Source organism: Rhinoraja longicauda, chromosome 9 (genome assembly GCF_053455715.1).
Source record: "Rhinoraja longicauda isolate Sanriku21f chromosome 9, sRhiLon1.1, whole genome shotgun sequence".
In the NCBI taxonomy this organism is placed as follows: domain Eukaryota; kingdom Metazoa; phylum Chordata; class Chondrichthyes; order Rajiformes; family Arhynchobatidae; genus Rhinoraja; species Rhinoraja longicauda.
In genome coordinates, this window is record NC_135961.1 from 56,263,267 (window position 1) to 56,288,489 (window position 25,223).

The 25,223-nt window shown below is 45.8% G+C and overlaps 1 protein-coding gene across 2 annotated transcripts in view; it reads left to right on the plus strand.

Annotated features, from left to right (window-relative positions):
• mthfd1l (methylenetetrahydrofolate dehydrogenase (NADP+ dependent) 1 like) overlaps positions 1–25,223 on the plus strand; it is a 172,549-nt gene that overhangs the window by 144,098 nt on the left and 3,228 nt on the right. For both annotated transcript variants that reach the window (XM_078405549.1, XM_078405548.1), the window contains one exon: positions 19,893–20,002. In XM_078405549.1, coding sequence (XP_078261675.1) covers positions 19,893–19,982 — 90 coding nt within the window. In that variant the 3' untranslated portion in view covers positions 19,983–20,002. The remainder of the gene's footprint in view (positions 1–19,892; positions 20,003–25,223) is intronic.

A 25,223-nucleotide genomic window follows, 5' to 3' on the forward strand; every position in this document is an offset into this window, starting at 1 on the left:
TTCCCAGTTACATCCTCAAAAAATTCCAGAAGATTAGTGAAGCATGATTTCCCCTTCGTAAATCCTGTTACTGCTATCCAAAGGGACAATTTACAATTTTTACCGAAGCCAAATCAACTTACGTCCTTGGAGTGTAGAAGGAAACCGGAGCACCCAAAGAAGACCCACATGGTCACGGGGAGAACGTACAAACTCCGTACAGACAGCACCCATAGTCAGGATTGAACCTGGGTCTCTGGCGCTGAAAGGCAGAAACTCTACCGCTGCCACCGTGCCATCAAATAATTTAAAAATGGTATCAAAGTATGACATCCGCAAGTCTGATCAGTAAGATCCTATCTGGAAGGAGATGTGATCGAGAGATCTAGGTTTATTTTCTGGAAGGAAGGTAAAGCATTACTTGCAGGGTTGGAGATTAATTTAGTTGAACTCCGAGATGTTTTGTGACCCCCGAGGGTTTGTTATTGTCAAAGACTATAATTTTCTGGCCACAGGTCCTTTTTTTTAACAAAACCAAAAAACCTTCCCCTTCGGCCAAACAACACATTGGCAGAACAAAACACTGACCCAGGACTCGAGTGTGCCAAGGGGCAGTGGGAAGCAGGTGTGAGTGAGTGGGTCACATTATTTATTCACTGGAAAGTTTACAAGATTAGCACAGCGTTTGCAGGTTCCAGCTGTATGGAAGCCATTTGGTAATGGAAACAAGACTTGATTTCATGTTTGCATGATCATTTCAACAAAGTCACACCAACACTATACGAATGTTCTTGCGTGGAATCTAGATAAAGCTGGAAGGTGTCTTGGAACAGATCATTTTAGGGCGTACCCAGAACATAATCCTGTGAGCGAGGAGACATCTATCAAAGATATTTACAGGGGGCTAAAAAAAAGCGCTGGAGGAACAGTGTGGGCGGCACGGTGATGCAGCTGCTGCCTTTCAGCGCCAGAGACCCGGGTTGGATCCTGAATGTGTGTACTGTCTGCACATAGTTTGTACGTTCTCCCTGTGACCTGCGTGGGTTTTTTCCGGGTGTTCCAGTTTCCTCCCACACTCCGAAGACGTGCAGTTTGGAGGTTATTTGTCTTCAGTAAAATTGTAAATTGTCCCTAGTGTGTGTAGGATGGTGTTAATGTGCAGGGATCACTGGTCAGCGAGGACTTGGTGGGCTGAAGAGCTTGCTTCCACACTGTTTCTCTAAACTAAACTAAACTCAGCAGGTCAAGCAGCATTTGTGGAGGTGAAAGGGTGGTCGACATTTCGATTCAAGACCCGAGCTGCACAAAGCATTGTCTTATCCCTTTACCTTCACAGATACTGCAGATGTGACCAGCTGAGTTCCTCCAGCTGTTTGTCTTTTGATCCACATTGCAACATCTACCGTGTCTTGTCTCCATTTTACATGGGACCAAGTCAGGCCATGTAGCGTGTTGGGCCATTTAAAAATAAACCATCCTTTAGGCATGTGTCCAGGACAATGTGGGGATCCCACATAACTCGTGGACACAGACCATCGCAACACAAAGGTTGCACACACGATCTTTTGGTTTGCTTAAAAGAAGCTAATTTTATTAAAGGGAAATCTCCTCTCCTCCCCCACCCCAATCTATTCAATCCAAGTATTGAAATGAATAAAATAATTTCTCATTCCATGCACTGAACTAGTGAACACTTGAGATAGCTGCAAGTTTATTTGCAAGATGGGTCCAATCTTTGGTTGCTTTCCTGTTGAAGAACAATTGCGACATTTAAAAGACATTTAGTCAAGTATATGAATAGGAAAGTTTTAGATGAATATGGACCAAACCTTTGCAAATGGAATCAGGGTAGATAGGCATTTTAGCCGGCAGGGGCGAGTTGGGCAAAAGGGGCCGGTTTCTGTGCTGTACAATTCTGTTAATTTCTATATGAAATTAGAAGCGAGGAAACTCCACAACTGAGATTGTAGATCTGGGTACTAAGGTTAGTGTTGTCTTCTGAGCAATTGTTATGTCCTTTATCATGCATCTGCACACTGTGGATCGTTTGATTGTAATCATGTATTGTCTTCCCGCTGACGCAACAAAAAGCTTTTCACGTGATAATAAACTAATCTAAAACTTTGACTCCATATATATTGAACTTAATATTAATGGGTGTGATAATGGGGAGAATATCCGAGCTACGAACATAGGAAACAGACCAATTAACGTTTGCAACGAAAGAAGCAGCCTTTTCATCTTTAACATTCAGAATGAAGACTGACGGGAGATTTTTTTTAAAAAATGGTTATTAAATTAAGATTGGGGATGATTAAAATGCCACTTTGGATAGCAGGGTCAAGGAAAGGCTTGCTTCAAAATTGCATTGATTTTTAATCGAGTAAGTGGGAGTGGGAGGTGGAAGGATTACTAGAGGTAGGGATTTAACATGATTGGGGTGGGAAAGGCCAGAAAGGAGAAGAGGAAAATCATCGTAACTCATCGTTATGAATGGGAGATAGACACAAAAGCTGGAGTAATGGGTGGCGTTTCGGGTCGGGAGGAGCAGGTTTTGGCATTTGAAGTGTTAACTTGAATGTGAATCATCTAAACAACTCCCGAGCAGTCTTGGTATTTTAAAAAAAACCAACATGTGCCACTTTTGGAGTCTGCAGTACTGACAGTGAGTAATGTTTTCTCTGCAGTATGAGAAAAGCTTGCATGGTGAGGTATTGTACTCTGCTTTCAGTGTCTGCATCGAGTGGCTTGTGTGCGTGCCCAATAGTATGTATGTAATGTATTTCACAAGGACAGAAGCAATTAGATTTACAATTTAAGTGGTGAGCAACAAAAAAACTCGCTGTGTAGACAGTAAAACAATCTGTCAGATGTCCTAATTGTTTTTTTTATGATTGTTATCCTGGATTCCCCATTAAATAAGAACATAATGACCTGCAGATGGTATTGTTTAGGCCTGAATCACCAGCAGTCATAAAGGCAGCTGCATTGGTCAGGTGAATGTGAAATGAAACAATTCAATTTGGGGAAGATAAAGTTTAATATTAGTGTCAGTTTTATGGCATGGACCTTTCCCCTTTAAAATGCTGTTTTTCTTGGCATTCACTGATCTGACAATGACCTGCTTTTCATTAGTTTGCAGCTCCTCAGGTTCATGGTCTCGGCCAGTTCCCAGTTCACGGAACAGATATGTAATGCTGAGGCTCTATCAGGCGTTGGTCAGGCCGTTTCTTAGAAAAAAACCATTTGGACAGATATATGGATAGGAAAGATTTAGAGGCCTGTGAGTCAAATGCAGACACATAGTATGTGCAGAGTCATATGTAACCCAGTGTGTCAACTTGGTCGGCATTGACCAGGTGGGCCGAAAGGCCTCTTTTCGTGCTGGACAGCTGTATGACACTGTAACTATGGCTCTATGACTCCATGACTAACAGGATCACATCACGTTTTGTGGGACTTGCTCGGTTAACGTGGCTGGCCAGCTTCCTGATTTAAAACAGCAAATGCTCTTGAGAGAGTACTTAATTAGCTGTGAAGTGCATTGGGACATCTGCAGTTGTGGATGTGTGTTTATTAGTGTAAGCTCCTTCTTTCACCTTTGAATCTCTTTCAGAGCTCCAGGGTATTCGGGGGGCCATCTTATGGATACATGTCAAGACGTCTGGTCTTCTGAATGGGCTTTTTTTAACATTTGGATATCAGACTGGGGATTTGGTGGGCTCTTGTGTCAATGCTGCAACTAAAGGTTCACCAGTATTTTCCCAATTGGTCAGGTTTATTATTTAAGGAGAAACAGGTGTTGAGTAGTTGAGTGTTTGATGGTTTGTATTTGTATGTCGAACACCACACGGAGATGCCAAATCAGATGGCTGTCATTATTTGAATAGCTCGTGTGAGTTGGAGTTAACGGTATCTTGAAACCCAAGTATTTGTTATCGGTGTAGTGTTGTCGGTCGGTCGCAAAGCAACTCCATTTCAAAAGATAGACACAGAATGCTGGAGTAACTCTGCGAGTCAGGCAGTATCTCTGGAGAAAAGGAACAGGTGACATTTCGGGTCGAGACCCTTCTTCAGACTGAAAGACTACAGGTGCTGTTTGTACGGAGTTTGCACGTTCTCCCTGTTCAGACTTCAGACTCGACCTGAAAGGCAGCAACTCTACTGCTGCGCCACTGTGCCACCCCCAAGTTAGTTTTAAGTTGCAGAGAATGGGGGGGGGGGGGAGGCGGGGTTGTAATGATGAATTGGACCCGGCAGCGGCAGCGTGTTCGCCCGCCCCGGATCGCGGGGCTTGGGTCGCGGACATTTCACCGTCCGGCGCGGCCTAAGATATGCCGCGGGATATTTCTCTGCTGGGCGGGGGCTTCAATGTCGGGAGCCACGACCGCCCCGACGTGCAGCAACAGCGGCAGCAGCAGCGTGTTCGCCCGCCCCGGATCGGACTTATCATCGGCGGAGCCGGCCGTCTTCGGAGGCTGCGGGAGCGGCTGGGACTCGCTGCGGACCGTCCGGCGCGGCCTGCAACCACAACAACCTGACCGCGGGAGAAGACGGCAGGAGAAGGGAAAGACATTGTGGCCTTCCATCACAGTGAGGAGAGGACTGGAGGAGACTCACTGTGATGGATGTTTCTTTGATGGATGTTTCTTTTTTTGTGTGTTTTTGGGGTTGTGTAATTTTAATGCCTATTTAATGCTTTTATTGTTGGACTGTGGGTGACTGAATTTCGTCCAATATTGGATGACAAATAAAGCTATCTTGAATCTTGAATCTTGACAGAGGGAATACTTATGGTCAGGTAAGGCCATTGCTGCAGTGGGGATAAGGAATGGTCAATGGCTTCATGGATGTTAGAAAATGATAAAGCAAAGGAGTGTAAATGCAGGGTTGTGAGGTTCGTCCAGCCAGTCAGAATGTGCTGATGGAAAGAGAAAACCCAGGCCAGTATCACAAATGGATATCCCATAGCAGAAACGGCCATTCTGATCAATGATACAGAGAAATTTACCAGAAATGTTACCAGAAATTGTAGCATTCAACATGGAAGACGTTGCAACGTACCAGACTAAAACAGAAACAAGGACTCTGCCGAAGGACTTGGACAGGTTAGGAAGTGGGCAGAGAAGTGGCAGATGAAATTCAGTATAGCAAAGTGCGGAGTCATGCATTTTGGTACTAAGAATAACGGCTTCGATTATTTTCTAAATAGAGAGAGAATCCAGAAATCGGAGGTGCAAAGGGACTTGGGAGTGCTGGTGCAGGATTCCCAAAAAGTTAATTTGCAAGTCGAATCGGTAATCAGGAAGGCAAATATTCAATGCTAGCATTTATATCAAGAGGACTGGAATACAAAAACAGAGACGTAATGCTGTGGTTCTGTAAGGCGCTGGGCAGGCCGCATTTGGAGCCTGTGAGCAAATTTGGGCCCAATATCTGAGGAAGGATGTGCTGGCCCAGAAGAGGTTTACAAGAATGATTCCAGGAATAAGTGGATTAACATATGATATGCGTTTGACAGCACTGGGCCTCTACTCACTGAAGTTTAGAAGGTTGAAGGGGGAACTCATTGAAACTCACAGAATAGTGAAAGGCATAGATGGAGTGGATGTAGAAAGGATGTTTCCACTGGTGGGAGAGTAGGACCAGAGGTCATAGCCTCAGGATTAAAGGGCGCTCCTTTTAGAAAGGAGATGGGGAGTAACTTCTTTAGTCAGAGGGTAGTTAATCGGTGGGCTGTGAAGGCCAGGTCAGTGGATATTTTCAAGGCAGAGAGAGACAAATCTTCAGACCTTTGCGACCCTTCTTCAGACTGAGAGTCAAGGGGAAAAGAAACAAGAATTATAGATGGTGATATAGAACAAATGAAAGAAAGATAATATTCACCCGAAAATTAACTGTTTCTCTTTCCGCAGTTGCTGCCTGACCTGCTGAGTGTTTTGTTTGATTTCACATTTTCAGCAGCTGCTTTTTAAACAAAAACTTTCCAAATACTCCTGGCTGTCAGCTTGCAGGCAGGAAGAAAGATACTTGCATTGGAGGGTGTTGAGGGAAGGGAATAATTGCCGGGATAAAGGGATCATTGTATGAGGAAAGGCTGGTCCTGTCATTGAGAGTTTAAGAGAATGAGAGGTGACCTTACTGAAAGATTCAAGATTCAGATCTGGCTTGGCTGGGTACATGCTGAGCAGATGTTTCACTTCATGAGGGAAATCTACATCTAGGAAGCCACAATTTTCGGAGCATTTAAAGTGAGGCCGAGGAGAATTTATCTCACTGAATGTTGTGAATCCTTGGAATTCTCTCCCTATCAGTAAAAGCCACAGGATTGAATCTATTTACAGCTGGGACAGATCTTTTGACAGTCAGAGAAGCAAAGATAATGAAGAATGGCAGGCAAGTGTACGGGCCAAGGACAGACCAGCCATTATCTTATTGAATGACAGAGTAGGCTCGAGGGGCCAAATGGACTCCAGTTTATGAGCATCTTTGAAACTAATCTGCTGCTGGACTTGGGCCAAAGGTTTGGAAAGCACAGGATGGCATTTTTATATATAGATGCAAGATCAATCAGCCTTTCTGCAAACAATTTTCTCCTCCCAGGCCATTTTCTAGATACCATGGATATTACATTTGTGTTTAAGGGAGATGCCATAAGAGGCACGATATCCTTCCCTGAGCACCAGCTGGTTTTGTGAACAAAGTTGGGTAAAATTAAGACGTATTGATTAGGTAAATAGGGAAAAAAAATACTTTCATTGACAAGCGATTGATAATCAGAGAACATCCCTTTAAGATCATCGGCAAAAGAACCAGATAAAGGAACTGAAGCACTTTAACATAAAAGTCTGATTTTGAATGACCTGCCTGAAAGCAAGGTGGAGATTGACTTCCGGAAAGGAACTGGACATTGTGGCCTTCCATCACAGTGAGGAGAGGATTGGAGGAGACTCACTGTGATGGATGTTTCTTTGATGGATGTTTCTTTTTTTTGTGTGTTTTTGGGGTTGTGTAATTTGCCTATTTTAATGCTTTATTGTGTAACCTGCCTATTTTAATGCTTTTATTGTTGGACTGTGGGTGACTGAATTTCGTCCAATTTGGATGACAAATAAAGCTATCTTGAATCAAGATCTTGAATCTTGAATATATAATTTGAGCAAAGAAGCTGCTTAGCTGTGCAAACGATAAAATGCCAGAGGACCTCGCTGGGTCCCTTGAAGACAGAAGCAGGCAAATTTATTATGGGAACAAAGAAATGGCAGACGAGTTAAACCGTTACTTTGGATCTGTCTTCACTGAGGAAGATACACACAATCTCCCAAATGTTCTAGGGGCCGGAGAACCTAGGGTGATGGAGGAACTGAAGGAAATCCACATTAGGCAAGAAATGGTTTTGGGTAGACTGATGGGACTGAAGGCTGATAAATCCCCAGGGCCTGATGGTCTGCATCCCAGGGTACTTAAGGAGGTGGCTCTAGAAATAGTGGAAGCATTGGAGATCATTTTTCAATGTTCTATAGATTCAGGATCAGTTCCTGTGGATTGGAGGATAGCAAATGTTATCCCACTTTTTAAGAAAGGAGGGAGAGAGAAAACGGGTAATTATAGACCAGTTAGTCTGACATCAGTGGTGGGGAAGATGCTGGAGTCAATTATAAAAGACGAAATTGCTGAGCATTTGGATAGCAGTAACAGGATCATTCCGAGTCAGCATGGATTTATGAAGGGGAAATCATGCTTGACAAATCTACTGGAATTCTTTGAGGATGTAACTAGGAAAATTGACAAGGGAGAGTCAGTGGATGTGGTGTACCTCGACTATCAGAAAGCCTTCGACAAGGTCCCACATAGGAGATTAGTGGGCAAAATTAGGGCACATGGTATTGGGGATAGGGTACTGACATGGATAGAAAATTGGTTGACAGACAGAAAGCAAAGAGTGGGGATAAATGGGTCCCTTTCGGAATGGCAGGCAGTGACCAGTGGGGTACCGCAAGGTTCGGTGCTGGGACCCCAGCTATTTACGATATACATTAATGACTTAGACGAAGGGATTAAAAGTACCATTAGCAAATTTGCAGATGATACTAAGCTGGGGGGTAGTGTGAATTGTGAGGAAGATGCAATAAGGCTGCAGGGTGACTTGGACAGGTTGTGTGAGTGGGCGGATACATGGCAGATGCAGCTTAATGTAGATAAGTGTGAGGTTATTCACTTTGGAAGTAAGAATAGAAAGGCAGATTATTATCTGAATGGTGTCAAGTTAGGAGGAGGGGGAGTTCAACGAGATCTGGGTGTCCTAGTGCATCAGTCAATGAAAGGAAGCATGCAAGTACAGCAGGCAGTGAAGAAAGCCAATGGAATGTTGGCCTTCATAACAAGAGGAGTTGAGTATAGGAGCAAAGAGGTCCTTCTACAGTTGTACCGGGCCCTGGTGAGACCGCACCTGGAGTACTGTGTGCAGTTTTGGTCTCCAAATTTGAGGAAGGATATTCTTGCTATGGAGGGCGTGCAGCGTAGGTTCAATAGGTTAATTCCCGGAATGGCGGGACTGTCGTATGGTGAAAGGCTGGAGCGATTGGGCTTGTATACACTGGAATTTAGAAGGATGAGGGGGGATCTTATTGAAACATATAAGATAATTAGGGGATTGGACACATTAGAGGCAGGAAACATGTTCCCAATGTTGGTGGAGTCCAGAACAAGGGGCCACAGTTTAAGAATAAGGGGTAGGCCATTTAGAACGGAGATGAGGAAGAACTTTTTCAGTCAGAGAGTGGTGAAGGTGTGGAATTCTCTGCCTCAGAAGGCAGTGGAGGCCAGTTCGTTGGATGCTTTCAAGAGAGAGCTGGATAGAGCTCTTAAGGATAGCGGAGTGAGGGGGTATGGGGAGAAGGCAGGAACGGGGTACTGATTGAGAGTGATCAGCCATGATCGCATTGAATGGCGGTGCTGGCTCGAAGGGCTGAATGGCCTCCTCCTGCACCTATTGTCTATTGTCTATTGTCAGGCAGCATCTCCGGAAGGAATGGACAGATGGTATTTCGGGTCAAGACCCTTCTTCGGTCTCTGCACTGTGCAGTCGTGGACTGAGCGAAGGGGTATGATTAACTTTCTAGATCGACACAAAATGCTGGAGCAACTCAGCGGGTCAGGCAGCATCTCTGGAGTAAAGGAATAGGTGACGTTTCGGATCGAGACCCTTCATCAGACCTTTCTAGATGTTTGCACAAGCCTGATAGATTAAACGCCTCCCTTTTTAAAAAAAACTGTTTGCCTCGATCTAGCTGATGACGCTGCACTGATGTTTGTTGAGAATGTGAACATCCCATGTCCTCCTCTCAGGTCGCAAGCATTTTGGAGGGAGGGTTCTTGTGGAACCTTTGGGAACTCACAAGATTTATCCTGTGAGCTTTGGAAAGTAATTATACCCACAAAAGAAGCCTGCAGCTGCTGTGGAGAGAATAGCTTGTGTAGATTTCTGTGCGATCAGCTGGTTTTTACTGGGCTGGAACGCCTTGCTGAATGCACGCACAGCAATCTTCAGTCTCGTTAGTGATGAGCATGCAAGCTGATCAAATGACCCCAAAATGTTGGTTCAGTAGGCAAATGGGACAAAAGCAATATCCGTAGAATGATGAATTGTAAAATAACGTTGAATGTAATATCAAATGGCACCATTACCAGCACACGTGATGGGAACGACTCCCTGTATGCCTGGGTTTGTGTTACATATTCCATTATGTTCCCACTCGGTTTCCTACAACGCTCACACTTGAGACATCTAAACTGAGCTGAAAGGCTTGGTGGTCTTCTCTGTTGCGCCTTAAGTGCATCCTAAGTCACTGAAGACTGATTCCCTTCTTCCACCTCTCAAAAAGAATAACATAGATAGGCATTGAATTTTATTTGAGTTTTGCTGTTACTCACTAAAGGAGGTGTGCCATGACTTGTTGTGAAGTCAACCATCGAGTAATGATGTCTGATTTAGTCCAGAGATACAGCGTGGAAACAGGCCCACCGAGTCCACGCCTACCATCGACATCTGCACACTAACACGATCCTACACACAAGAGGGACAATTTACAATTATACCGAGCCAATTAACCTGCAAACCTGTACGTCTTTGGAGTGTCACACAAGGGCGGTAGAGTTGCTGCCTTACAGCGCCAGAGACCCGGGTTCGATCCTGACTATGGGTGCTGTCGGTACATTCAACCCGTGACCTGCGTGGGTTTTCTCTGGGTGCTCCGGTTTCCTCCCACACTCCAAAGATGTACAGGTTTGTAGGTTTGTAACATAAAGGAAATCTATGTCTGCACAGGTGAGCACGTGTATTGGTGCAGGTCTTGGTGCAAAATTGCGGCATCAGGCAAGAGGTACAGAAATGTGAAAATGCACACATCCAGATTCAGGGACAGTTTCAGGTAACTGAACTGTCCTCTCCCCAGCTAGAGAGCAGTCCTGAGCTGCTATCTACCTCATGAAACCCTTGGATTATCTTTGATCAGACTTTACTGGACATTATCTTGCACTATACATTATTCATGTTAATTCCTTTAGCATGTATTTGTACACTGTGGACGGCTTGATTGTAATCATGTTTTGTCTTTCCGCCGAATGGTTAGCACGCAACAAGAGCTTTTCACTGTATCTCTAAACATTGTCGAACTGATTTTTGAGGCCCTGAGATTATTGGAAATACACCTGGCCAAAGAGGCAAGTTGAAAGAAGCATCTTGGGTTGTGGGGAGCTGATGGTGTGAGTGCCAACAGTAAAGTTTCGGAAATCGAGATGCATTAGAGGCTAAGAGTTGAAGGTACAGGATTCCAGAGAGCTTTGGGGATGGAGGAGGCAACGAACGTGGACAGGGAAGGTGGCAGGGATTTGAAAGTAAAGATGAGGGTTTTAAGATCAAGATTGCTGCACTGAGAGCTGGTGTTGGTTGCTGACAATGAGGGTATTTGGTCCACAGGAGAGTTGGAATTAGCATTTGAACCATCTCCAGTTTAAAGAAGGTTCAAGGTGAGCAGAGCATTGGAATTGATAATGTTTAATATTAATAATTGATAGTGATAATGATGAGATGAGGCAGACGAGAAACTGTGGGACTGTCTATGATAGGAGTGTTGTGGTATTAGGAGAAAGTCTTGGGTTTGACCACAAAGCCCAAGTTGTGAGCATGTTGACGAAGAACCAGTTTGATGAAGGATACCGACCCGAAACATCACCCATCCATGTTCTCCAGAGTAGCTGCCTGACCCACCGAGTTACTCCAGCACTTCGTGTCCTTTTGTTGTTGTGGCTGTTCGTGTGCAGAGAGGAGTTGTGTCCAGGGCTCGTTGCGATCAGGAGTGAAGACATTGACTTTGTTCTGCCTAAAATAGATGGACGTAATTGAATGCAGTAAAAAGCCATGCTCGTTATCTGTACGATCTTGTTTGCATGCTCAGTTGGAGAGCCTTGCATCTCTCTCACACACACACCACTTGTTTTGTCACATGTTTACAAAACTGATCTGGAGAGGAATTTCAGTAAAGTAAATTTGCTCACAATTGCAGTCACATGCAGGGCAGGACATTTGATAACCTGCTTCCTCCTCCAACCCGGGGGCATGACCTCGATGCTTTGCTGAAGCTATCTGTTGTCACACGCAAGGCAACGGAACAGAACTCATCAGGAAGAGTGGTGTGACTGAAAAGCCTTTTTTTTGTTTACAACTTATGCTTTGACGCTTAGACTGTGTGAGAGCCAACCCATCTGCATCCAGTTGTGAAATTGAATCCAGTCCGTATGACAATTTAGGGCAGGGATTACCTCATTCAGTCCCTCGGCCATTGAACAAGCTGATGTAGGAACTGTGGCCCAATTCTTGGTGCCTGTATCCTTACTTTGTGCCTGGCAGCAAGAAAAAGAACTGTAAAACTTTGAATTGTAGAGACAACCTGATACCTTTTTGGGAGACATGTCAGAAGGAACTGCAGCTTACACCGAAGGCAGACACAAAATGCTGGAGAAACTCAGTGGGTCAGGCAGCATCTCTGGAGAAACGGAATAGGTGACGTTTTGGGTCGAGACCCTTCAACAGACTTCTCTTTGGCCCAACTCATCCACGCTGACCAGGATGCCCCATCTATGCTAGTCCCATTTGGTTATGTGTGGCACATATCCTTCTAAACCCTTCCTGTCCATGTGCCTGTCCAAGTGTCTTTTAAGTACCAGTCCTTGTGTTAATGTTGTATCTGCCTCAACTCCCTCCTCTGGCAGCTCATTCTCTCTGTGTTTGGGAAAAATGCTCCTTCGGTACCCATTAAATCTTCCTCCTCTCACCATAAACCTGTGCCCTCCTTCCAATTCTCCCACCAGCCTCTCTTCTCGTGGGAGGGTGGGGGGGCACCGGAGAACCTTCTGGAAACTTGTGTAGTCAAGGGAGGAACTTGCAAACTCTTCACAGACAGCATCAGAATACAGAATGGAGCTTGAGTCGGTGGGACTGTGAATCAGCAGTGCTGCCTGCAGTCTCCCTGTGTGCCCAGTAGGCCTCAACTGATAGTCGGGGTGGGACTAATGGGAAGCCAGGCCTCTGGTGAGAGTGGGACTACTCATTTTACCAACTGCCTAGCAGAGTTCCAGCCCAAAGCCATGCTTGCTGTGTGTAAAAGAAAGTGGCCTCATGAAAGATTCGTTAATGTTTCCATCTTATCCCCATGGAGAAACTTAGCTTATTCAAAATTAATGCAGGATACAACAGTTCACAGTAGGATAGCACCATCTTTTAGTTTAGTTTAAAGGTATAGCATGGAAAACAGGCCCTTCAACCAACCAAGCCCCACTCTCCATCGATCACCTCTATCCCTTGTGAGAAATTTTGGGCACCATATCTGAGGAGAAGGATGTGCTGGCTCTGGAGAGGGTCCAGACGTTTACAAGAATGATCTCAGGCATGAATGAGTGGATTAACATCTGATGACCACTTGACAGCACTGGGCCTGTACTCGCTGGTTGAATTGGCAAAATCACCAACAATATTCATAGTAGTTTCCAGAAAATGCAGACTTTGAGATGGTTTGCTTTTTGAAAGTATGTGGTTTTTCAAGACCAGGTTGATTCAGAAATAGAAATTTCATGCCGGTCAATCACGTGTCATTCTTTTTGACTACATTGTAATCAATAAGTTTGCCGATATTTGTTTGATAAACTGAAGGTCTTAAAATGTTAAGCCACTTTTAAACATTATATGGGGTGGCACAGTGGCGCAGTGGTAGAGTCGCGGCCTTACAGCGCCAGAGACCCGGGTTCAATCCCGACTACAGGTTTTCTCTGTACGGAGTTTGCATGTTCTCTCAGGGACCGCATGGGTTTTCTCCGAGTGCTCCGGTTTCCTCCCACATTCCAAAGACATTCTGGTTTGTAGTTGATTGATTTCTGTAAAATTGTAAATTGTCCTTGGTGTGTAGGATAGTGTATCGGGTGATCGCTGGTCGGTGCAGACTCGGTGGGCCGAAGGGCCTCTTTCCACGCCGTATCTCTAAACGAAACTAAGCACAATGGCATCCAACAGGAGTCAAGCAGGTTAGATCAGTCATAGTCATAGTTATACAGCGCAGAAACAGGCCCTTTGGCCCAACTCATCCATGCCAACCAAGTTAACTTCCTGAGCTGGTCACATATGTACAGGAGAGGGACATCGGTTTGGAGGTCAACCCGTGTGTCCAAGGAAAGGCGATGGCAGGGGGACCCGCAGTAGCCTGGGGCTCGCCTATAACGGGCACCACTCATAATACCTAGAGCGCGGACTGGACTCTGATAATGACGCCAAAACAGGCACCCGGGATCAGTGGACTATTTCTGTACTATTTACTAATTGGGGACGTGCTTAGGTATGACAATACTCTACTGGACTGTAAGAAAATACTGTAAGTTTGCACGCGCACACACGACAATAAATGCACCATTGAACCAAATATTGGTTCAATTTATTTTATTTTGTTGTAAAAATTCTTTAGACTTCATGGTCCTTGTACCTTTACCCCTCATGGGCTCGTAACTGTCTGAGCTTTATTAGATTCTGTGAGTCATTGCTCAGTTGGGTGCCATCAGTTTTACTGGAAGTCTGATTTATGCTGAAGTTTTTTTATGCATCTGACTACTTGGCATGCAGGCAGAGTAGTAGTGGTGCAGCAAGCCTGTCTGAGTTTTAGTTTTTAGTTGTAAAGATACAGCACGGAAACTGGCCCTTCGGCCCACCGAGTTCACGCCGACCAGCGATCCCGGCACAGTAACACCATCCTACGCACTCTAGGCACAATTTACGATCTTACCGTCGCCAATAAACACAAAACCTGTACGAGTGTGGGAGGAAACCGGAGCTCCCGGAGAAGCTCCCGAGCTTGTGCGGCACGGTGGCGCGGCGGTAGAGTTGCTGCCTTACAGCGAATGCAGCGCCGGAGACTCAGGTTCGATCCTGACTATGGGCGCCGTCTGTATGGAGTTTGTACGTTCTCCCTGTGACCTGCGTGGGTTTTCTCCGAGATCTTCGGTTTCCTCCCACACTCCAAAGACGTGCAGGTTTGTAGGTTAATTGACTGGGTAAATGTAAAAATTGTCCCTGGTGTGTGTAGGATAGTGTTAATGTGCGGGGATCACTGGGCGGCACGGACTTGGTGGGCCGAAAGGGCCTGTTTCCGCGCTGTAGAATCTACATCTAAATCTAAAATCTAAATCTAAAACTCACGCAGGACATGGAGAAAACGTACAAATTCCGTACAGACAGCGCCCGTATTCAGGATCGAACCCAGGTCTCTGGCGGTGTAGGGCCGCAACTCTACCCCTGCGCCACCGTGCCGCCCGCTGACCTCTGTGTGCAGTGTGGTCAAAACTGCACAAGACTGTCCTCTGCCCAGCAACCCCCTCACCACAGAGTGGGATCACTTCAATTTATAGCAGTCTCTCTCACTCCTGAAAACAAAATCTAAACTTGGTTCTTGAAAACCCAATCACAGTTGTGTTGCTGTAAGAAAGGACCTGAGGATCTGAAGTGAATGAAATTTGCAGGTCAAACATTGGTGGCTCATTTGATTCTGACGATTGTTGTCTAGGTTCTCCCACTCCATTATCCCGATGCTATTTGCCTCAGGATAGTAACCATGAGCTGAATGAAGAGATTTCTACCTCAGTACTGGTTAAGTGATTACCTGTACGGTTCCTAGAGTGAAAAAAAAACAAATGCTGGAAGAACTCAACAGATCAGGCAGCATCTGTGGAGGAAATGGACAAACGATGTTTGGCGTTGCGACCCTTCAGACTGAAGAACCATTACGAGCCAAAGCATTGCCTGTCCGTTCCCAGATGCTGCCTGACCTGCAGCACTTTGATTTTTGCTCAAGATTCCAGCATCTGCAGTTTCTTGTGCCCAGTCCTGGTCCAACAGTTGTGGCCATACAAGGAACTATGTATGCTGGAATCTAGAGTAAAACACAAAGTTCTAGAGTAGCTCCGCTCAGTGTACAGGTCCTCCCTGGATTACAAACACCCAACGTTTATACACTTCGTACACACGAGCAAGCGTTTGGGAGATCGGAGGATTGAGTACACTGGCTATTGTGGGGCTGGGTGGGATGGGGCATTTCCACAGGGCCTCTCACCCCCAGCTCAACGATCGAGGGGGAGCACCGAGCAGGCTCACTCCCTGACTCAGTGTGGCCACTCTTCCCGCGCCTGCTTACTATCCCATCACCGGCCTTTCTGTGATCCTCCGCCACACACTTCTTCAATTCTGACTGATGAAATATTCACGTTGCAAACAGTTCATGGGAGCAGACCCTGTCACAACCTGTATGTAGTCAGTGTAAATGGGGTGGAGGGAAAATCTGTCTTATAACATATAACATATAACAACTACAGCATGGAAACAGGCCTGTCCGGCCCTACCAGTCCACGCCGACCATTCTCCCTGACCTAGTCTCATCTACCTGCACTCAGACCATAACCCTCCAATCCCCTCCTATCCATATACCTATCCAATTTACTCTTAAATAATAAAATCGAGCCAGCCTCCACCATTTCCACCGGAAGCCCATTCCATACAGCCACAACCCTCTGAGTAAAGAAGTTCCCCCTCATGTTACCCCTAAACCTTTGTCCCTCAATTCTGAAGCTATGTCCCCTTGTTGGAATCTTCCCCACTCTCAAAGGGAAAAGCCTACCCACGTCAACTCTGTCCGTCCCTCTCAAAATTTTAAAAACCTCTATCAAGTCCCCCCTCAACCTTCTACGCTCCAAAGAATAAAGACCCAACCTGTTCAACCTCTCTCTGTAGCCTAAGTGCTGAAACCCAGGCAACATTCTAGTAAATCTCCTCTGTACCCTCTCCATTTTGTCGACATCCTTCCTATAATTTGGCGACCAGAACTGCACACCATACTCCAGATTTGGCCTCACCAATGCCCTGTACAATTTCAACATTACATCCCAACTTCTATACTCGATGCTCTGATTTATAAAGGCAAGCATACCAAACGCCTTCTTCACCACCCTATCCACATGAGATTCCACCTTCAGGGAACAATGCACAGTTATTCCCAGATCCCTCTGTTCCACTGCATTCCTCAATTCCCTACCATTTACCCTGTACGTCCTATTTTGATTTGTCCTACCAAAATGCAGCACCTCACACTTATCAGCATTAAACTCCATCTGCCATCTTTCAGCCCACCCTTCCAAAAGGCCCAAGTCTCTCTGTAGACTTTGAAAATCTACCTCACTATCACTATCAACTGCTGTCGCAGTGTTGGAGTAGCCTTTCCCAGACACTTTTGAAACTGAATGTTCCTTTGGGCATGGGAATGAAAGGCCAGCCAAGGTTGTTTGTAAAATTGCCAGACTTTTGGCCGGCCATCAAAATAAGAGGCCTGCGATCTGGGAGATGCGTCTAACATCAGGCTTTTCCCATTGCTACTCGGTGTAATTTTATGCTTTCTGATTTTATAATGAAGATGGGATGGAAAGTACACTTCCCTTTATAAGCTTCAGAATATTGGCATGTTTTAGTGCGGTGTTATCTAATATTACGCAGAAGAACTGAAACAAACAACTTTCAACAGTTGCGATTCTCTGAATAGTCTCAAAGCGTGTTTCAGTACATTGGTAGATGCCTCAGTGCTGTAAATGTGTGGTCAAAATGCATGAGTACTTGATGGCTGCCTTTTATGAATGTAAAAATGTGATCGATTTACTGGACCTTGGAGATGTCTTTTAACTTCCGCATTCTGACGTATTGTGGTGGCAACCTAGGCACTGTCTGTGCGGAGTTTGCATGCTCGTCCTGTGATGGTGTCATCCACTACAACTGAGTGCTTCGGTTTCCTACTTCTTCCCAACGATGTGTGAACTGGTGGGTTAATTGGCCACTATCAATTTCTCCTGATGAGTGGGTGACTGGTAGAATCTGGCAGGTGGCGTATTATTGCCATGAATGTTGGGAGATGAGAATAGGATTGGTCTGGCACTGGCGTAAAGTGGGTGCTTGAGTGTGGGCCGAAAGACCTGTTAAGGTGCTGTGTGACTCCAACTGTTCAGAAATGCAAGTATAGAAATCGAAGTTGCCAGCAAACGTGTGTTATATGTAGAAACAAATAACCACGGATGCCGGTTAATACGCAAAAGGGCACAAAGTTGTGGAGTAACTCAGCAGGTCAGACAGCATCTCTGGAGAACATGGATAGGTGACGTTTCGTATCGGGACCCTTTCTTCAGACTGATTGTAGGGAGGGAGAAGAAAGCTGGAAAAGGTGAGAGGCTGTGCAAAGTGTAGCAGGTCATAGGCCGACATAGGCGAGGGGGGGGGGGTTGATAGGCAGATGATTGGAAAAAAGGCCAGCAATAAGAACAGAGGGTATGAGACGGGTTTGAAGAGTTGTGAAGCCCCCCCGCTCCTGCTTCTTTCCACTCTCTGGCCTATGTTCCAACTATCTGCCTATCCATGTTCTCCAGAGTTGCTGCCTGACCTGCTGAGTTACTCCACACTTTGTGTCCTTTTGATGGAATGTGGCCCTCTTTTGCTCCTGTGTCTTCGGATGGGTCCCGAACCAAAACATCACCTGTTCATTCTGTCCACTGATGCTGCCTCTCAGAGGTTGTGTTCCTCCAGCACTTTGTGTTTTGCTCGAGATTCCTGCATCTGCAGTTTCCTGTCTCCTGGATGCCTCCTCCTTGGTCGTGTATTAATATGCTGAAAAGCAGAGGACCCAGTCCCTTTTGGATGGGAGGCAGACGATGCACACTGCGGCAGGCCTTTTCACCAGCCGCGAGATAGTTTTGCTTCCAATTAACAACCCGACCTCCCGCAATATTCCCTGCGGGCAGTTGAGGAAATCCTTGAGGATTCTCTGTGGTGAAACCAGTGGGTCTGTGTATAAAAGTGCCATTAGATGTGTCCAAGACTTTACAAAATGACGAGAAAGAAGTCTGATCGTTGACTAAAAGATATCCTGGCTGGGGTAGACCTCTCAAAGGCTTAAATCTTTCTAAAGCTGCTGCATTCTCCATTTTAAGAGCTGCTGCCTCACAACACCAGAGACCCAGAGTCGATCCCAACCTCAAATGCTGTCTGTGTGAAGTTTGCACGTTCTCCCTGTGACCGTGTGGGTTTCCTTCGGGTGCTCCGGTTTCCTCCCACATCCCAAAGATGTGCAGGTTTGTAAGTTGATTGGCCTCTGTAAATTGCCCCTCGTGTGCAGGGAGTGTGGAGCATGAATGTGTGAATGGGTGGTTGATGAGCTGTGTGGACTTTACACTGTGGACACTGTGGATTGTTATCATATCATGTATAGTCTTTCCGCTGGCTGGATAGCATGCCACTAAAGCTTTTCGCTGCACCTCGGTACAAGTGACAATAAACAAAACTATCTCAACATAAACAAAGACTTTTCTCCATCTTAAAACCTAAAAAGATTTAAATATAATTTTTATGTCTCTTTAAATTGAAACAGGTTGTGAATGCAAGGCTTCTCCACCTGCCAGCAGATTGGAACTCCTGATGTGCCGCTGAATATAACGCTTCAAAGTCTGATTATTCTCCAGGTGCTGCACCCTCTCCAGGCTCAGCACTTCCTTCCTGGGGTGTCCTAGCAGCAGCTTAACACTGCTCTCCATCTGGGTCTGACCAGCCTCCATAAAACCAAAGCATCACTACCTCCCCTTTGTGTTTGACCTTTTCCGTCATCGACTGATGTTCTGTTAGCCTGCTGTAGTTCTGCTCAGCTACATCTTTTGTCTCATGATAAGGATGATAAAAGGGGGTTTAGTTTAGTTTAGAGATACAGTGCGGAAGTAGGCCCTTCAGTCCACCGAGTTCGCGCCGACCAGCGATGACCCCGTAGACTAACAGTATCCTACACACTGGGGACAATTTACAATTTTCACCGAAGCTAATTAAGCTACAAGCCTGTACGTCTTTGGAGTGCAGGAGGAAACCGGGGCACCCGGAGAAAACGCACGCAGCCACGGGGAGCACGTACAGACAGCACCCGTAGTCAGGATCTCTGGCGCTGTAAGGCAGTAACGCTACCGCTACGCCACTGTGCCACCCCCTAATCACGAAGCTAATATTCCTGCAAATTAGCTGATGAGTTCTCTCTCCTGTTATTTTGAGGTAATGAACAAAAAGCCTTGAAAGTTACACTAAGGAAGCAGTTTAATGGTTGAACTATTATGGAGTTGCTTTCAGAGAATTTCGGGTAGAATAACAAATTGCAGCCCGTTTCCATGCACAGAATATCATCGAGCAGGTCTTCGCTCCAGGGTTAAACACAGATGCATTTTGAACACTGACTGGTGCAAGCCGTAGGCAGCACCACAAGTCTCTGTAGTGAATGTTATGTCTCTTGACGTATTCTCTTTGGTCCTTGCAGATGAGCACCATGCCAGGACTACCCACTCGGCCTTGCTTCTATGACATCGACCTCGACTCGGACACGGAGCAGGTGCGGGGATTGTTCTGAAGGCAACTCTCAGACTGCAGGTACTAACAATATGACAACTGAGATTTTCCTTTGTATGAAGAATACGGGCGATACAGTGACGCAGCGGTAGAGTTGCTGCCTTTCAGCGCCCGAGACCCAGGTTCGATTCTGACTACGGGTGCTGTCTGTACGAAGTTTGTACGTTCTCCACGTGACCTGCGTGGGCTTTCTCCGGGAGCTCAGGTTTCCTCCCACACTCGAAAGACGTACAGTTTTGTAGGTTAATTGGCTATGATAAAACTGTAAATTGTCCCTAGTGTGTAGGATGGTGTTAGTGTGCAGGGATCACGGGTCGGCATGGACCCGGTGGGCTGAAGGGCCTGTTTCCACACCGTACCTCTAAACTAAACTAAACTAAATACTCTTAGTACCTTTAGCAAATACAATACAATACAATACAATATATCTTTATTGTCATTGTACAGGGGTACAACGAGATTGGGAATGCGTCTCCCTTACGATGCAATAATTTAATTAGCTAGTCAGTATTAATTTAAACAACAACAACCCAGCGAAACAAATTGTAACAGTTTTAAGACAGAATAAAGTGCAAGTAGATCTGTGCCGGATCACTGTGCGATGTGACCATCCGGCTCAGCAGGACCGGTTCATAGCAGCTATGGCCCTGGGGATGAAGCTGTTCCTGAGTCTGGAGGTGCGGGCATAGAAGGCCGTGTATCGTCTGCCCGATGGAAGGAGTTCGAACAGACTGTTGCAGGGGTGTGAAGAGTCTTTGTGGATGCTGGTGGTTTTTCTGAGGCATCGTGTGTTGTAGATGCCCTCCAAGGCTGGTAGCTGTGTTCCGATGGTCCTCTGAGCTCTATGAACTACCCGCTGAAGAGCTTTCCTTTCTGCCTCGGTGCAGCTGAGGTACCACACAGGGATGCCATGTGTTAGGATGCTCTCTATGGTGCAGCGGTAGAAGGTCGTCAGCAGCTGTTGGGGTAGACCAGACTGTTATGCCTTCCCTTGAAAATCAAACTGCAGATGCTGGAAATCTGAAGTAAAAATGAACATTGCTGGTCTTATCGGAGATTTAGTATTGAATTCAACAATTTCACATAGCTAGCCTTTCCTGATTGAGATTGAGGTGCATTTATTGTCACATGCGACAAGTTACAGTGAGATGCTTTGTTTTGCATACCTAGGCATACAAAGAATCGCCACGTGGGGGGCGCCAAAAAGTACTCTTTGTTTGCCAATGGTTACCCCCACCACCCCCTCCCCTCCCCACCACCCCCCTTAGTTCTCGACGGATGCATTTGATACAAAGCAAACTTGGATCTTTATGGCTTTGCATGTATGCAACCCGATTCCTGCCCGTACAAAGAGACACATGCACAAGCCATTGTGGTTTGAGTTTGGGAAAATGTTAACGTGATTTCCAAAGCACTTGCCTCTCGAGTTATTGCTCATTCCGGCTCAGCTGTGGTGATAAAAAAATATGGCACATCGCCAAGATCTCGATATGGAAAGCAAGGATTCAATATGGCATCTTCTCAGGCTGTCCCTCGGGGTCAAGGACGGGTTAACTCCACCGCAGTTCCCTCAGTCCAGAGGCCACTAACGAGTCCTATCTTCAACCTCTACTGGAGACTGGAGTTAATAGACAATAGACAATAGGTGTAGGAGGAGGCCATTCGGCCCTTCGAGCCATTCAATGTGATCATGGCTGATTATTCTCAATCCGTACCCCGTTCCTGCCTTCTCCTCATACCCCCTGACTCCGCTATCCTTAAGAGCTCTATCCAGCTCTCTCTTGAATGCACTCAGAGAATTGGCCTCCACTGCCTTCTGAGGCTGAGAATTCCACAGATTCACAACTCTCTGACTGAAAACATTTTTCCTCATCTCCGTCCTAAATGGCCTACCCCTTATTCTTAAACTGTGGCCCCTTGTTCTGGACTCCCCCAACATTGGGAACTGTTTGACTGGATGGGGGTTGGTTTAATTATTGTGCACCCCTTTTTTTGGCATTTGCCTTCAAAATTCTCCCGTCCTTTTGGACGCCTTCCTAGTTGCTTCTCCGTGAGTCTGAGTAGTCTTGGTCCAGTGGGGATGTTATATTCTCAATGGTTGTTTTGAGAACATCTTAGAAGCATTTCTTTCCCCAGGGAACCTACTGGCTGTGATTGAGCTTTGGGGAGGGGAGGCCCCGTTGTGGGAATCTGTGCAAACAGTGTGACCTCCTTGTCAGACTTGTACCACCGTGAGCAGAGTCATCACACGGTGCTGTTTATCAAGGAGAAGACACGACAAATCATCCGCTCTCCTGCCGATAGACCTGGAGCACTTTGGGGAGACAACGTTTGTGGTTCTTCGAAGCTTTTGAAGCTCCTGCTATCAGTTGTCCTTGTCTCCAATAGTTCAGGAGGGTGAAGATGACTGCCAGCATCTCGAGTAATGTGCCTCCTGCCGGGTTTCCAGGTCTTTGTCTTCAAACGCTCTCTTTCACAGTTGGTTAAAATCCCGTGGCACTGGATTTCAATCTCAGTGATGTTACCAAGGGAGGGGAAGTGATCAGCATTGAATGGGGATCTGACTTTGGAGGGGCACAGAGGAGGGAAGTGCCTTGTGACTTGGAAGTTGGTCACTCACTATACTTTGTCTTCAGGATATTTGTGATATAGTTGGATATTGACCTGCCCTTGTGGAAACCTTCTTGTCGGATTTTTTAATGTCCACCAATGAATACACATGGCGCCTTGGATTAGCTGAGCACCTCCGGCCGGCAGTGCCGTCCTCCTCCACTGCGGCAGAGGAATAAGCACATATGTCGTAGGAGCAGAATTGGGCCATTCGACCGACCCATCGAGTCTACTCTGCCATTCAATCACGGCTGATCTATCTTTCCCTCTCAACCCCACTCTCCTGCCTTCTCCCTGTAACCTTTGACACCCTTACTAATCAAGCATCTCCGCTTTAAAAAGACTTGGCCTCCACTGCCGTCCGTGGCAATGAATCCCACAGATTCGTCACCCTCTGACGAAAGAAATGCCTCCTCATCTCCTTTCTTAAAGGTACTTCCTTTTATTCTGAGGCTGTGTCCTCTGGTCCTAGACACTTCCATCAGTGAAAACATCCTCTCCACATCCACTCTATCCAGGCCTTTTGCTATTTGGTAAGTTTCAATGAAGGAAGCATCCTCTCCACATCTTTCTGTACTCCAACGAGTTCAGACCCAGAGCTGCCAACTGCTCCTCATATGTTGAGCGTTAGTATTGTGTTAGCCTTGGTTCCTCATCTTTCTTACTCTGGGGTGAGCTTGCTTGTTGCTAAATCAAAAAAGTCTGTCCAGAACTGATTTAGACAATATAATTCTATCCTGTTCCTCCTGTTTGTTTTAGGACATAAAGTGCATTCAGAGCTTAATAAATGTTATCAGGTTATTATAGCTGGAGAAAATGTAATTACATGCTTTCATGAGTGCTTCAATGTTGCTTGTAAGGGCAGTCAAAGTGGGCCATGTTTACTTCTATTTATAGTTCTGGTGGAACTTGTTATAGAGAAAATGTTAATTTGAAAGCCCATCTTTGACCCTGTGTAGTCAGATACATGGTGAGGATCAATTCTTAACAGTGGTTTTAAGATAGTGCAAGGGCTTTGTCTCGGTAGTCACATCCAAGAATCTAAGCTGATGATGCCAGTTCAAGCCTTGCTCCAGAGTTTTTGCCATATCTATCAAAGCCACCAGTTAAATATAGCCCCCAGTCAATGACAAAGTTCGATGTCGTGTCGGTAAGACAGGAGAAGGGCTGGAAGCGATTCTGAAATGGAAGGAAGCGAAATGAGACCATGGCATGTAACAAGGAAAGAGTGCAACGGTTCTCATTGTTACACTTGCAGTGTCATCGTCCAGATTGCGCTTTGCTTTACTTTACTTTAGAGATGCAGCGTGGAAACAGACCTTTCGGCCCACCGGGTCTGTGCCAACCAGTGATCAACCTGTACACTAGCACTATCCCACACACTAGGACCAATTTACAATTTTACCAAAGCCAATTAACCTACAAACCTGTATGCCTTTGGAGTTTAGGAGGAAACCGGAGCACCCGGAGAACACCCACACGGTCACGGGGAGTATGTGCAAACTCCGTACAGGCAGCACCCGTAGTCAGGATCAATCTAGGTCTCTGATACTGGAAGGCAGCAACTCCACCCCTGCGCCACTGAAGGCAGGACTTCTCTTTGGTAGTTTGAGCAATATTTATCCCTTAATCCCTCAAGACCTAATGGACTGTGATGCATAAACCCCTGGGTGCTGCAGTTACTGCTTCAGCACAGTGGAAGCTACTTCTGTGCTTTGGGACTTCAACTTTATTGCAGAGGCCATTTCTCCAGCTATATTAATGCTGAACATTTAATAACCCCTGATTGCACTTTCTATCCTAAAATGAAAGCAAGGAGCAGAGTCGGATTAATTATATTGTCAACATCAGATCCTGCCTGTCATCTTTTTGTTCTAGCCAGAGCTTGGTGAAGTGAGGAAGATGTGCAATGGAGCCCTAGTCAAGGACTGAGATGCTGGTTTGTAATCCTAGTGCTGTAGTGAAGGTGTATAACTCTGCAGACGCTGCCTTAACCCAATCCAAGGCACTGTGTGAGGTGACGGAAGCAAATGGTACACATGTTGCCATACACAGAACTTAGACACAAAATGCTGGAGTAGCTCAGCGGGTCAGCCAGCAACTCTGGAGAGAAGGAATAGGTAATGTTTCGGGTCGAGACCCTTCTTCAGACTGAGAGTCTTTTTTAAAGATGGAGCCAGGAAAATGGAAGTCATTAAACAGACGAAGGGCGTATGAAGTGTCTTGGACACTGGTTGGGAGGGAATTGTCCAGAGACTAAATTTTGTCTACACTATAGTAACTTTATTAACTTTATTTATATGCTGTAACTGTAATTCTTTTTTGTGCACAATCCGCAGGCATTGCCACTTTCATTTCACTGCACATTGTGTATGTGTATGTGACAAATAAACTTGACTTGACTTGACGACCGGCGTTAGGACCAATTTGGACTCTCACTCTGAAGAAGGGTCTCGACCTGAAACCGCTGAGTTACTCCAGCATTTTGTGTCCATCTTCGGTGTAAACCAGCATTTGCAGTTCCTTCCTACACATACTACACATACACAGAACTTACTGGGAGCTGCCAGCGAGGAGGAATAGTCAGCATGCACATCCTGGGGCAGGGGCGTGCTACACTCCACAAATGAAC